At 32.4% G+C, this 14,871-nt stretch overlaps 1 protein-coding gene across 4 annotated transcripts in view; it reads right to left on the bottom strand.

Annotated features, from left to right (window-relative positions):
* Positions 1–14,093, bottom strand: part of LOC143223662 (tyrosine-protein phosphatase Lar-like) — a 33,193-nt gene extending 19,100 nt beyond the window's left edge. For all 4 annotated transcript variants that reach the window (XR_013012994.1, XM_076451904.1, XM_076451907.1 and 1 more), the window contains exons 1-6: positions 13,976–14,093; positions 13,559–13,831; positions 4,500–4,784; positions 3,780–3,962; positions 2,412–2,522; positions 642–914 (exon numbers count right to left, since the gene is read on the bottom strand). Coding sequence is in view for 3 of the 4 variants with exons in the window: in XM_076451904.1 (XP_076308019.1) it covers positions 642–914; positions 2,412–2,522; positions 3,780–3,962; positions 4,500–4,784; positions 13,559–13,778 (1,072 nt within the window). In the remaining variant the exon portion in view is untranslated. The remainder of the gene's footprint in view (positions 1–641; positions 915–2,411; positions 2,523–3,779; positions 3,963–4,499; positions 4,785–13,558; positions 13,832–13,975) is intronic.
* Positions 14,094–14,871: the final 778 nt, after the last annotated feature.

Genomic DNA, 14,871 nt, shown 5'->3' with positions numbered 1-14,871 from the left:
AATGTACAAACCATAGCCGACAAATTATTGCATAATTCCTTATACTACTTTCAGAAAAATTAACAGAAGAGTGATTTAGTGTGAGAACTTGGTCACTTATCACTTGTGTGTGAACCCTATGTACCTTTTTCCTGTTAATATATATTTTAGAAATTTCATAAGGTGTGTGTGTGTTTTCTTATAAGAAACCCATATTATGCTAGTGGCAGAATCCACCGAGGGGAATCAAACCTCTTATTTTAGTGTTGTAAATCCGTAGACTTACCACTGTACTAGTGAGGGACATTTCATAATGTCACCTATTATTAGCAAATAAAACCCACACAAGTTTTTGGCTAATATATCAACATTAAAAAAAAAGTTTCTTGTTTTTTTAACTGAGAAAAATTTAATTTTGTTAGTCGAGAACTTATGAAATATGTTGAATATATATACTGAATTGTTAGATTAATGAGAGACGTTTCAAAACTAAACACGAGAGCCGATACACACAACACAAGAATGATACTCAGTTAAGTTACTTAATCAACTCACGGTATAATGTGTTGGAAACAACTGTGAGAATTCATTACGACATATAAGAAATTAGAACATACTCTAATATTACAAACAAAACAGTTAAATCAAATATATCACCTTACCCTGTACCAGAATTGTTGTGACACTTTCAATGTTGCCCAACTTAGAAGCTGCAACACAGGTGTAGTTAGTAGATTCCTGTATGTTTTCTAACTGTAGCACGTTCTTCCCTACAGGGATAGAGTGTTCGGGTGTCAAATCAAAAGAACCATTTCTCCACTTGACATACGGCACGGGAGAACCTTCGGCCACACAGGTTAGGTTCAGGTTCGACCCTGGCATTACTTTGTAGATAGGTTCTGGAAGTGTAGAGAAGCGAGGAGGAACCAGGCGCACTGCAAACAGTTTTAATTATATCAAATGATTAGTAATTACAAATATACATATTTGTTGTAAAACTATCAAACAAACATTCATTTAAAACTTGGTAAAAGTATGATTACTAGAAATCCAATACCTTTTTAATAAGTACGATTACCTATGCTCCAAACTCTTGGTAACAACTGTGGTATATGTCTTCCTGACTCTTGATAATAACTAGTAGTTAATATTCTTCCAATCTCTTGATAACTGTATCGCTACACGACCTCCGATTCCTAACAAAGTTATAGCGTAACTTTGCGGTATATATACAAGATACTTGGAAACAACATAAACAAGACATTATAATGTATTTAATTTATAGAAGTTAATACGTGCTACTGTTATTTAAAATTTGAATAAAATTACTTATATAATTTATAACGTTCTTGATATTTCTTTTGATCAGAGATAAAACTCTGAGAATACCTCAGTAAGTAATGTTGTTACCATTAACAAAAGGAAGGGTACCAATGAAAACGAATATAGCATGTAGGAATCTTTGGTCATCATTGTTTGTTATGTGTTCAATCAGTGTATATCAATCTTGATTTATATACAACATTACCGAAAGACAACTAAAATATTTAAATTATGTCTTATTTGAGTTTCACTAAGATGCTGATTGACTTCAATCTATATGCTAATCGAATGCTGTCATTACTACAACTGGGTTAACACCGTTGATTAATATACCATGACAATCACCTGTTGTTGTCAACTGTCGAATGAAACAACTACTATTTTTTTTTCCACAGAACACAACACAAGCTACGTTTGGCTCAACAATAATAACATTTCGTGGTTGATACATCGGCTCGACTGTGGTTGTGATGGCAATCTGAACTGAATAATATTAAGATTTTTTTCTTATTCTACACTAACACCAGCCACAAATGAATAAAAAACATAATTAACTAATGTTTCATGTTCAACAGTTTCTCTTTCTCAAATAAAAGAAACGATAAATGACCTCCAGTTCCCGTAGCAACAACATGTGGCAAATAACCGTCTTTCGACAGTGACCAACAGTAATTGAATAAATCAATATGATTCTTACTATATATATATTATTATATAGGTATTTTAACACGTCAAAAAATCTCTTTCATCTACTACCCTATACAATACTAAACAGCAAGCTTGTGTTTATCTGATACAATAAATTAACGTGAAACACATGTATGAATTCTTTTTGTCGTTTTGTTCCATATAATCTATTTCAACAAGTGAACATGCGTATCTAATCAACAATAAATATACAGGTTGTGTTTGTTTACTTCGAGAAAATAACATTTTTTGAGCAATATACAATATTGTATAGTTCATGTAATACGGTTTGACATAAAAAAAATTTATGTGCGAGTTTTACTTTTCTATGACAGAGGAAGATGTGATAGTTTTTAACTCAGCCTGTTCCATTTACATACACTGGATTTGTTTTTTACGTCAATAAACTACCCATACGTTACCTCTAACGTAGAGCAACGCCTGTTCAGAGAAGCTAGAACCAATCGAATTATCTGCTAAACATTCGTAAGTTCCTTCATCTTCTTTTTTTGCTTGGATTATTTGAAGATAGGCTGAAATATGGTTTAATATATTATTATCAGCCTGGAAATAAAACAACGTTATCAGTTTGAATGAAGAGACAACCGGTGATATGAATACATTTAAATATATGTATAGTGAATAAATGACCACTGTGGGTATTTAACATCCAGATAACGAGTTATAGACATAGTCATAGGTCACTGTGTAGCCGCAACAGTAACTGAAGTTAGGGTAATTACAACAATACGAGTTCAAAGTAACAAAATCTTCCAGATATTATTATAATATAAACAACAAATATGCTTAAATGAGAAAACCATTACACGAGGTATTTTCCACAGTAACCAAAAGATAAAAAAAATAATAATTATATTGGAAGCTAAAAAAACATTACAGCGGTTACAACGTATATATAATTTTTAGTGCAAGTGGTAAACGTTGAACATAGTAAATAATTGCAGATGTTTCTCATATTTCTATGTACGTATGCACTCTTTATATATATATATACACATTATATGTATTTAAAAACAATGTAAACTTACAAATAGTTCGGTATCCCAGCTTGGAAGATTGTTCTCAATTTGAACCTTTTCCAGAGCCACCAGAGATGAGACCGTGATGATTTGATTTGGATTTTGTAAAAAGCTACACCAGGTCTAGCGAGCTAGACATTACTAACTTACCACTGGTAGATCAAAGATCAGGCAGCTATTGAATACCATACACTGAAAGTTCTTTTACCAACGAACTGTAGGATTGACCGATAACGGAGATTCGAACTTCTGACACAAGTCAGATAAATTGAACAAATATGTAGTATAAGAGTGTGTAAGTGATGGCAACCATTCGGTGTAGTAAGTAAGCTTTTTAAATGTCATAATATTGGTCTCTGGTTACAGAGAATTTCATCCTAAACTGGTACCACTGCTTCGAAGGTGTCATTAAAGTGATTCGGATTAAAATTATCAAACTGAACAGTAACGTAAAAAGATATATGCTGGACGGTCTGGTAAGAGATTCCATAATATTCAGGTACCACCATCCTTAACTTTGAACTGTTATACAAAGTGAAGAGTGCTAAATGGACACCATAAGTACTCCGTCCGGCACTACGGTATCGAAGAAATTGACTTAGTGCTATTTCTATAATGCACTCACAATTGGAAATGTGAAATAAATTCAGTAGTAAAAGTGTCTCGAGCCTTCGACCCTTCCTTACACAACACTACAAACTTGCAACCAAATCTCGTAATTCATAAAAATGGAATTAATTTAGTACTTACTGCCTTGAATGATGCTTAGCCGTGGGTCATCTAGGTTAAGAGGAATCATGTTCTTTAACCAGGTGATAGTAGGGGTTGGGTTACCCTCAGCCTGACAGTTTAAGAGTACTGTTCGACCTTTTTCTACTGCTTTCATTCTAGGATGTATAGTGAACTGTGGGAAGCCTAGTGGTATATGGTCTTCTGTAAATAGAAGCAAAGGAAAATAAAATACGTTTGATGACGAAACTATAAAAACATGACAGAAAGTTAAACCTTGGCCCCTCATTTTACTATACAATTAACAACAAAACAATGTGACATTAACACTAATAATGATTCTGATTGATTAATGTTTCTTTTAGTTCAAAAAATCACTGATAAAAATAGAGCAATGTTTTAACAACAATCTAATTTTTACACAGTTACAAAAAGAAGACGTATATAGCCTTCTTTCACTAATTACACGTATATATCTTAATGCAAGATATGACAAGTTTCTAAATCTGAGAGGTTCGTGGAAGATACAGGGCCATGAAATATTCCATGGTTTATAACACATCAGCTGACGAAGCATGATTTATTAGATGGTGTGTTATAAACCATGGAAGATTTATTAGATGGTGTTACAGTGATAATATTTTCAACCTCTCTCTACCATGGTTAATTATGTTGTAACAACTCCAGTAACAACTGGAGCTTTAAACAATAGAGTGCAAACAAAAAAAAAGTGAAACCTACTTGGGAGGACACGTAGTTCCACCGCTGCATAAGCTGGCTCTCCTACGCCGTTCTCTGCTAAGCATTTATAGACAGATTTGTCTCTTTTAAGATGTTCAGGTCCTATACGAAGCACGGAGCCATTGGGTGTTTCTTGAATAGTATAGTGAGGGACAGCGAGTCGTCGGTTACCTTTCCGCCACTCAATTATGGGCTTAGGATTTCCTAAAGCTGTACAGACGAAACTAGCGACACCACCACTGATAACTGTCTGGTTTCTGGGAGCTGTCACAATTCGGGGAGGTTCTAGAAATGAAAACAATTAAATAAACCTTTGTCACTTTGTCACCCTCTTTCTTTAGAAGAACAACTATCAAAATTTATTCACAACGTAAGCATTTTTAAACATTGACGTTAGTAGTGACAGTTGGCCTATTGAGAGTCCAATTCAAGTATTACGCCTAACACGTAACGTAAGGCTTAATGGAAAGAAAACTTTGTAAATTTTATTTTGTTTTTGACTACAGTAAATGTTATTAAACTTCTGAATGAAACTAAAAAAAAAGAAGAAATACAAAGAAACCTTCCTAACATATCCACACGAATGTTCTGAATTGACCCAAAGCATCATAGATGGCCTAAAAACACAGGTGATAGTTTTGTTCCTAAGTAACAATATATACTGTTGGGTGTTACGAAAAAAAGGAACATGAAAGTATTCTAGAAAAAGTGACAGAGGGATTACAGCCATTTATAGTCAGTGATTTCTCTTCGAAACATCTTTCTCAATACTCTTTAAATTCATTATTTTTTTTCTTTCACTTGGAGGGAGTTTTTTTGTCAACATCTTTTGCTGACATCACTTATCATTCATCAACGAGCATGAAAGATGACGTGTAGCTTGTGAGACAGCATTATTTCTTTAGTGTCCTCAACATCGACAAAGAAACACAAGACGCCTCAATCGCCATAAACTTTCTGAGCATGTTAAATTTTCAGTATTTGTTTCAGGAAAGGTGACACGTCACAGTAATGTAAAGTATGAAAAGATAAAAAGGAAGACAAAACGTTTGTTTTCTGTGATAAATATTTTTCTGAGTTTACCTAAGATCGTGACGATGAACATTAACTTTAAATTAACGTATAAATTATACGTTATAATTATAGGTCGTGTAAACAATATCCGTTATTGAATTACACACTTTTTACCTGAAATTTAGAATGCAACTCATTTTAAACTCCGTATCAATAAGAAATAATCCAATATCGCAAATAAATATAAAATGTAAATAAAACGTAAGATGCAAGAGTGTTTTAACGAGTATGGGCATGGCCAGGTGGGTTAAGACTCGTAACCTGAATGTCACGGGGGCGTTATAATATGAAGGTCAATCCCACTGTTCATTGGTAAAAGAGTAGCCCATGAGTTCCCTCTAGTCTTACACTGCTAAAATAGGGACGGCTAGCGCAGATAGCCCTGGATAAATATGTGTATGTAACATAACAGTATATTTCTTTTAGCCAATGAAACTCTACGTGAAAATTAGAACCTAAAAGAAATAAAATAACAATTTATCTCTTAACAAAATTTCCCTTCATATCTATTATGTCTTACTACACATTCTGATACACTTTTGTTTCACGAAATATCTTGATAGTTATAGTATATCAAGTCTTATTACATATTCAGGTAGCTATAGTAACTCAAGTCCAGCTGCGCCTCTTGATGTCGGTTCTGTTTCAAATGTTGCTAAACATCCTGGTACCTATACAGTTTAATGTCCTACGACATCGTGATACTTAGGTAATTTTAAAACTTACTAAACATCCTGGTATCTATACTATTTCAAGACTTACTAAACATCCTGGTATCTACACTATTTCAAGACTTACTAAACATCCTGGTATCTACACTATTTCAAGACTTACTAAACATCCTGGTATCTACACTATTTCAAGACAACCTGGTAATTATACTGTTTTAAGATTTACAACATCTGCTGGTATCTGTATCACTTGTTCTACCATTTTCTACTTTGTGATCAGTTAGTTCATATCATGGAAAAAGAATGTAAGCGTTAAAAATTATGTGTTACCTAAACATGACGAAATTCAACATTTTATTTGTTATGGAAATAGCATTACTTTTTATTAGAGAAACATCAGACACTAAAAAGTGTTATTTTCATCACATACGCATTTCCATTGTACAGGTAATTATTTAAGCCTCAGAAAAGGAAAATGGTCGTGTAAACTTTAGGTTACAATGTTACAGACAACTTGAGAAACGTATTAAACTATTGGTAAGTCTCTACAGTGATACTGAATTGTAGATAGTTACAGAGTTGTTGGAAGTGGTAATCAGTCTACAGCAGAACAGGGTTACTTAACATGTCAACCTGTAGTAGTATAGAGAAAATTCTTGGGTCATAAAACGTTAACATGCACACAATTTTATTGTACAGCTACACATGACTGACTAGAAGTTTTGCCTTGATTGAAAGAGGATCCAATAGAATACTAAATACATATTATTATCCATTTTGAGGGAGCGACTGAGAATTAGAGTTAGCTCAAGTGTATGATTAGTTTTGTAATAGTTCTCGAGAGACAATGGCCGAGAGTTTAAGGTAACTTGTGTGTAATATCTAACGCAGTATAATCGATTGATTTCTGAAGTGACACTAGTAATGTTTAAACCAGTCACAACTATGGATTAAACCAACATAAGAAACATGCACTATTAAACTACGATTTTGATAACATATGTGAAGTGAATACAAGAATCATGACAAATCCTTTCCATAACTACACTTCCCTCTTTCTAACGTCTGTGAAAAGCTCAATCCAAGAGTTTATTTATCTTCAAAACATCACCTCAGTTTAACTCTGTCGAAATTAACGTAAAATTACAGCCAATGGAGCAGTGATACAAATACACTTTGAGTTGCACTTATCATAGAACAGTAAAACAAATGATCTTGCCATCAATAATAAGAGTTTACTTATAAAGTTAGGATACCTTCTGAGTCTCAACATTAAATTTCATAATGTAGTTCTGTTCTCTCTTTAGTACTTTGTAACAAACTGTTCTTATAGAATCCTTTCTTTTAGTAAAATGAAAAAATTAAATCTTACGTTAAATTTAGTAGATTATATCTCTACCATAAGGTTTAGAGCCCAGTAGAGTGTCTCCCAACCACATTATATAAAACTGTTTCTATAACAAAAACATTGGTTGCATATCATAACATGTTATATCATAACATTTTGTAGGATGATCTCACCAAACTTCTACTATTAACTGAGAAACCTCCAAGATGACACTTGGATTCAATTCAGGTTTGACTGCTATTGTTAAAGTGTAAAAAACTTCTAACGTCTCACCTTGTACAATTTATAGATAAACAATGATCCAAAATGTTACCTTAAGATCATTCAAAAATTTCCTAACCTCAACAAATAGCACATATATGGCATACCAGCTAGCTGAAGAGACCTGATATTGTGCAAGAGACTCAATGAATAATACCTGGTATGGTGTCATTGATACGTTATTATACATAGTACTTAATATTTACTCAGAAGATCTTGTATCTGATAATGCAGGGTGTCCATAAAATATCTGATGAATTTTTGAGCTTAATAACTTCAAAAAATATTATAGATAAAACACTCTAATATCACTTCTTTCATTATTTTGTAGACTAATTGGAATAAGGAGATCTAAAAAAGTGAAGCAGGTTTATAACACATTTTATGAGAAACTGCAACTAAAATCATGAAAGTTCTGGTATTTACGAAAGCCAGTGTTAAAATTAAGATTTGATTTGATATTTGATAAGTGCTTTCTGAAAACGTATACTTTTACTTACTTTTCTGTTACATAATAAAATATACAATAACACAGCAATGTTTTCATAGCGGCTGCTTTGTTTTTGTTAACCTCCTGAATATATAGATATGTTACTTTAGATGACTTGTTTTCTTTATTTCATTGTCCTTTATGAAAGCTCAGATCTCTTCCCCTGTACCCTATGATAAATACAGGAATGTTACATGTCAACTATCTCACCTCCTCTTTTGTCTTTGCTGTTCTTGGATGACTATGTATTCCATCACCCTTCCAAGTGACAGTAGCCACCTGTACAGTGTAGGTTGTATCTGGTCGAAGACCTGTAACGTTATAGGCTTCCTCTACTTCATTATTTACATCAAACCTGATGGCTGCTCCTACTGAACCATTGTTTTCATCTTTTTCTTGGATGTAGATCTGGTAACCTCTGATTAGACCATTTTTATCTTTATTAGCTGGGCGTTTCCATTGAACTTGAAGACTAGTGCTACTAATAGGTTCTACTTTCACATTCATTGGTTCATCTGGCACTAAAAGCAAAAATGAAAATTGGAAAAAGGGTGGAAAAAAAAAGTTATGAAATACAACAGCATTAAATTTTCAAACAGAGTCAGTTTCAAGGCACTAACTAAAATATCATGTAAACAAACGTTCACTACATGAAATTTGGACCATTTCTAAAATAAACCACTATTACATTTTCACTGTGAGTCAGTTTCTGAGTAAATGAATATACTAAACGAATGAAAAATAAAATTTTAGTGTGTAAATTTTGATACCATTTCAATCTGCAGCATAATTACAATTGTAGCAAATCAACTCATTTCTCTTCTAACAAGAAAGTAAAAAACTTTAGATAAAAACTAAACAAAAGAAACTGGTTGCCAAGAACTAATGGAATGTTTAAACACATTCATAATACACATAGATTAACTTCTAGAACTGTTCTTTCACTAAACATTGGAAAACTAATTCTGGGAAAAAATGAATGAAATGTTTCATCTATAAGATTGTTTACTATAGATAATGTAATGTTTGACATCTAAAGGACAAACTACAAAAGATATAAGATTTAACATATTTCTCCTACATCACTACAATAAAGATAATGTAACTGATCAACTATTGTTTTTCTAATCTACATCAACTCCAAAGCAAATAATATTTGTACTTAGTTAATAATTCATGAATTCTGGACAACTACAACATGAGGACACTTCACTCTTAATAGTTTTATGATTTCATAAACTAACTTTACAAAGTGAAAAGTGTCTTCACATAATAGTCTGGAGTAAGTATTCCTGAAATAAGACTTACAGTGAAAGAAAGTGTTAAATACTCATAAACAGTATCTTCATGAATTAGTCCTAATAGTATCTATATAATCGATAGTTTTGTCTTTTTTATTAAAATCTTTGTTGGACTGTAAATTCATTATCATCATTCACATAGCTTTGTGGTAGCACTTTCTCTAAATCATTATGTTCTCGTAAAATCTGTTTAGTAGCTGTAAATTCACAGCTTGTTGTGTATAAGTATTTATATAAAAATATGTCTCACCAACAGATCGGGATATTATTTAATACCCTGACATGATTGCACTACTGTACAATATCCTAACTTATGCATCAAATTTATGAATTATTTTAAATATACCATGAATTACTGTACTTTTGCTGAAAGGAATTACTAGTGTTCCATTATTATAAGGATAACTGATTCTTAAATCAGTTGGACTTACGATATTGGTCAGTTTTTACAGTGACTGGTTGTGTGGGAGCTCCCTCACCATGTTTTGACCTTGCTGCCAACCAGATATGATATAATATATCTGGGTACAGATTGCTCATGATGTAAGAAGTGATGGGTGGAATGGAGCGGTGATATTGCTTCTTGGTAAAAGTGTCATTCCAGTATAACTCATAACCAATAACATTTTCACTTGAGTGTTCTGGATGGCTCCACTCCAGCTCGACAGTTGTAGATGATGTGAATTTGACAAGCAAGTTTAATGGTTGACTTGGCACTGTTTATAAAGGAACAGAAATATATAAAAATAAATAAATATTTACATTTCATAGCAATATAAATAACCAAAATTATATTATTATAGAGTTAAAACGTTTCTTCTTAATTAGTTTCATTAGTATGCATGCATACCTCCTTCTTGAGTTTCTACTTGTACAGGATCAGACAGTGGACCAGATCCTGTGCCGGTAAGTGCTTGGATGCGAATGGTGTAGATAGTCTCAGGTGTCACATCACTGATTATTGCTAGTGTACCGTTATCAATATTTTGGGTGTTCCAGTCAGTTGTAGGAAGTTTGGGACGTGTTGTAAAGTATACTTTGTACCCCTTTAAACAGTAATGAATTGGTATCACTAATGATAAATGAAATGGTATTGTTTATAAATCAATACAAGATTTTATGAACGTATATTTTTTAATTTGAATGCTAAATATTATTATAAATTCTTAGATCAATTGTTTCAAAAGCAACTAGCTCAATATTTGATACAATTCCTTTCAAATTATATTTTTTATTTGAATAGTTGGACATTTTCGAAATCGATTTCTCAGTTTAAAAGGCCACAAATAATCAATTATGTTTTAAAAAAGAATCTTTCGTATACACTCCTGATCTTGATACATACTACCAGTAAGACCTTAACCTCTGGTGCGACAGGAAATATAATACCAAATCTTGTTACAATCCACTAAATCAACTGTTCCCTCATGGTACAAAATATTAGAATGAATAATGTCACAATAGTAAACCTCCAAAAATTCATAGTGTTCCTGAAAGTAAATCCTCCACTAGTTCCTGGTATCTCTTAAGTCCTTGACGCCAAGTCCTACAGCCTACATAATCAGATGCATCAGAGTGTTAAATCCTTTGTTATTTTATACCAATACCATGATGTGATGTTATGATTAGTTCACAAGGTTTTATACTTACAGTAACTTGTCCATTATGTTCTTCAGGAGAGTCCCACTGTATAACTACTGTACTTGAGCCTAGAGAACAAGTTTGGACGTTTTTTGGGACACCAACAAATTCTGACGGAGGAATAAAAAATAAAATACTTCATTACCATAAAAATATTGCAAACTATCTGAACTATGGCTTTAATTGCTTTACAAAATTAATTATGTGACATTTGAGATTTAAAAAACACACACACACACCAATATATACTGATGAATATTTTATGTTTATATTCAAAATTAACGTTGTTTGATATATCAAGCATAAAATGTTACTGAATTAGTCTCAGAACTTGATCAGAATACACGTCTAAATATATAACGGACATGCAAATTTCCAAAAATAAGGTGAATAAGTACATTGTGATTAAAAATCACAGCATCTAATTAACGTTAGACTTGCAAGATTAAATGAAAATCCATTAATTTCATGTAAAGTTTCCTAAATAAACTTGTCTAAATGTGTTCTGAAAATTTTTGTCTCACTTTCTCAATTGACACAGAACTGTTTACACACTTTTTATCTGTACATGTCTATCATTTATAAAATACTTCAGTGCCATTTTGTCAACAGTTTTATTTTACAATCCTTGTATAAAAATTTTCCAACATTTTTGGATTTTTTTCTTTTTTACCAATATATGATAGACACTAAAATAAATTTGAGGTCTATGTATCGATTATGGAAATTCGGTTTACAATTGAAAACTCTATGGAATGACTTCCAAGAATGTGGTTCAAATTTATTTAAAAAGGACGTACAGGCCTTAATTCACAGGGACTAACATTGATACGTTTGTCCGGGTTATGTCTTTTTGTTTTGAGCATGGCATTTTTTCTGAAGAAGATGTTGATCAAGGAGAAGACAATTAGTACTATTTTTTTTCTCGGCCCTCCTTATATATGTAAAGCATAAAAACTTACTGAATTAGTCACAAAACTTGATCAGAATATACATCCAATATATAATGAATATTCATACATAAGAAGACAATTTGTTCTTTTTTTTTTCTCGGACCTCCTTATTTGGATTGGTCACCATCTGCACCCTATCAGGAGTCTTCATCTTCCTCCAGTTAACATACCGCCATGTCATTCACTTTGATGGAGAACTGTTCTTTTTACACTTACTTCCTATTACATCCAATTCTCTCAGAGGACCTGTGGTTAATTTTCAATATTTACATTTCACAGTTCAGATGCCTTTCGTGTGGTTTTACCTTTATGTACCCACGAAGCAATTAATATTTTATGTCACATGTGCACGGACTTTGGTGAGTTATATATTTATGTGTCCTTTGTCACTCAAGTTACTTTCGATCAATTGTAAGTTACACATAATTTTTAATTTGGTTTGCTAAGTAAATTTAAACATTTTGCACATTTCGAAACTGAAAGAATGTCGTGTGTTACGTCTCAAATATTCACGAAATGAGGAACTCTTATAAATGATAAATGTAACACACTCTGGTACCCAGCATAGATAAATGTAGCGCCTAAAACATAAATAAAATACAGTCAACACAAAACTCGATAATAACTGTAGCATACAAAGTCTCTCACAGCACATCATTAAATTGATATACAAATGCGCAAATGTACAAACCATAGCCGACAAATTATTGCATAATTCCTTATACTACTTTCAGAAAAATTAACAGAAGAGTGATTTAGTGTGAGAACTTGGTCACTTATCACTTGTGTGTGAACCCTATGTACCTTTTTCCTGTTAATATATATTTTAGAAATTTCATAAGGTGTGTGTGTGTTTTCTTATAAGAAACCCATATTATGCTAGTGGCAGAATCCACCGAGGGGAATCAAACCTCTTATTTTAGTGTTGTAAATCCGTAGACTTACCACTGTACTAGTGAGGGACATTTCATAATGTCACCTATTATTAGCAAATAAAACCCACACAAGTTTTTGGCTAATATATCAACATTAAAAAAAAAGTTTCTTGTTTTTTAACTGAGAAAAATTTAATTTTGTTAGTCGAGAACTTATGAAATATGTTGAATATATATACTGAATTGTTAGATTAATGAGAGACGTTTCAAAACTAAACACGAGAGCCGATACACACAACACAAGAATGATACTCAGTTAAGTTACTTAATCAACTCACGGTATAATGTGTTGGAAACAACTGTGAGAATTCATTACGACATATAAGAAATTAGAACATACTCTAATATTACAAACAAAACAGTTAAATCAAATATATCACCTTACCCTGTACCAGAATTGTTGTGACACTTTCAATGTTGCCCAACTTAGAAGCTGCAACACAGGTGTAGTTAGTAGATTCCTGTATGTTTTCTAACTGTAGCACGTTCTTCCCTACAGGGATAGAGTGTTCGGGTGTCAAATCAAAAGAACCATTTCTCCACTTGACATACGGCACGGGAGAACCTTCGGCCACACAGGTTAGGTTCAGGTTCGACCCTGGCATTACTTTGTAGATAGGTTCTGGAAGTGTAGAGAAGCGAGGAGGAACCAGGCGCACTGCAAACAGTTTTAATTATATCAAATGATTAGTAATTACAAATATACATATTTGTTGTAAAACTATCAAACAAACATTCATTTAAAAACTTGGTAAAAGTATGATTACTAGAAATCCAATACCTTTTTAATAAGTACGATTACCTATGCTCCAAACTCTTGGTAACAACTGTGGTATATGTCTTCCTGACTCTTGATAATAACTAGTAGTTAATATTCTTCCAATCTCTTGATAACTGTATCGCTACACGACCTCCGATTCCTAACAAAGTTATAGCGTAACTTTGCGGTATATATACAAGATACTTGGAAACAACATAAACAAGACATTATAATGTATTTAATTTATAGAAGTTAATACGTGCTACTGTTATTTAAAATTTGAATAAAATTATTTAGATAATTTATAACGTTCTTGATATCTCTTTTGATCAGAGATAAAACTCTGAGAATACCTTAGTAAGTAATGTTGTTACCATTAACAAAAGGAAGGGTACCAATGAAAAAGAATATAGCATTCAGGAATCTTTGGTCATCATTGTTTGTTATGTGTTCAATCAGTGTATATCAATCTTGATTTATATACAACATTACCGAAAGACAACTAAAATATTTAAATTATGTCTTATTTGAGTTTCGCTAAGATGCTGATTTACTTCAATCTATATTCTAATCGAATGCTGTCATTAGTACAACTGGGTTAACACCGTTGATTAATATACCATGACAATCACCTGTTGTTGTCAACTGTCAAATAAAACAACTACTATTTTTTTTTCCACAGAACACAACACAAGCTACGTTTGGCTCAACAATAATAACATTTCGTGGTTGATACATCGGCTCGACTGTGGTTGTGATGGCAATCTGAACTGAATAATATTAAGATTTTTTTTCTTATTCTACACTAACACCAGCCACAAATGAATAAAAAACATAATTAACTAATGTTTCATGTTCAACAGTTTCTCTTTCTCAAATAAAAGAAACGATAAATGACCTCCAGTTCCCGTAGCAACAACATGTGGCAAATAACCGTC

This window comes from Tachypleus tridentatus, chromosome 8 (genome assembly GCF_004210375.1).
Source record: "Tachypleus tridentatus isolate NWPU-2018 chromosome 8, ASM421037v1, whole genome shotgun sequence".
Taxonomy (NCBI): Eukaryota; Metazoa; Arthropoda; class Merostomata; order Xiphosura; family Limulidae; genus Tachypleus; species Tachypleus tridentatus.
The sequence above is the reverse complement of the archived record's forward strand: the minus strand, read 5'-3'. Positions and strand labels throughout refer to the sequence as shown.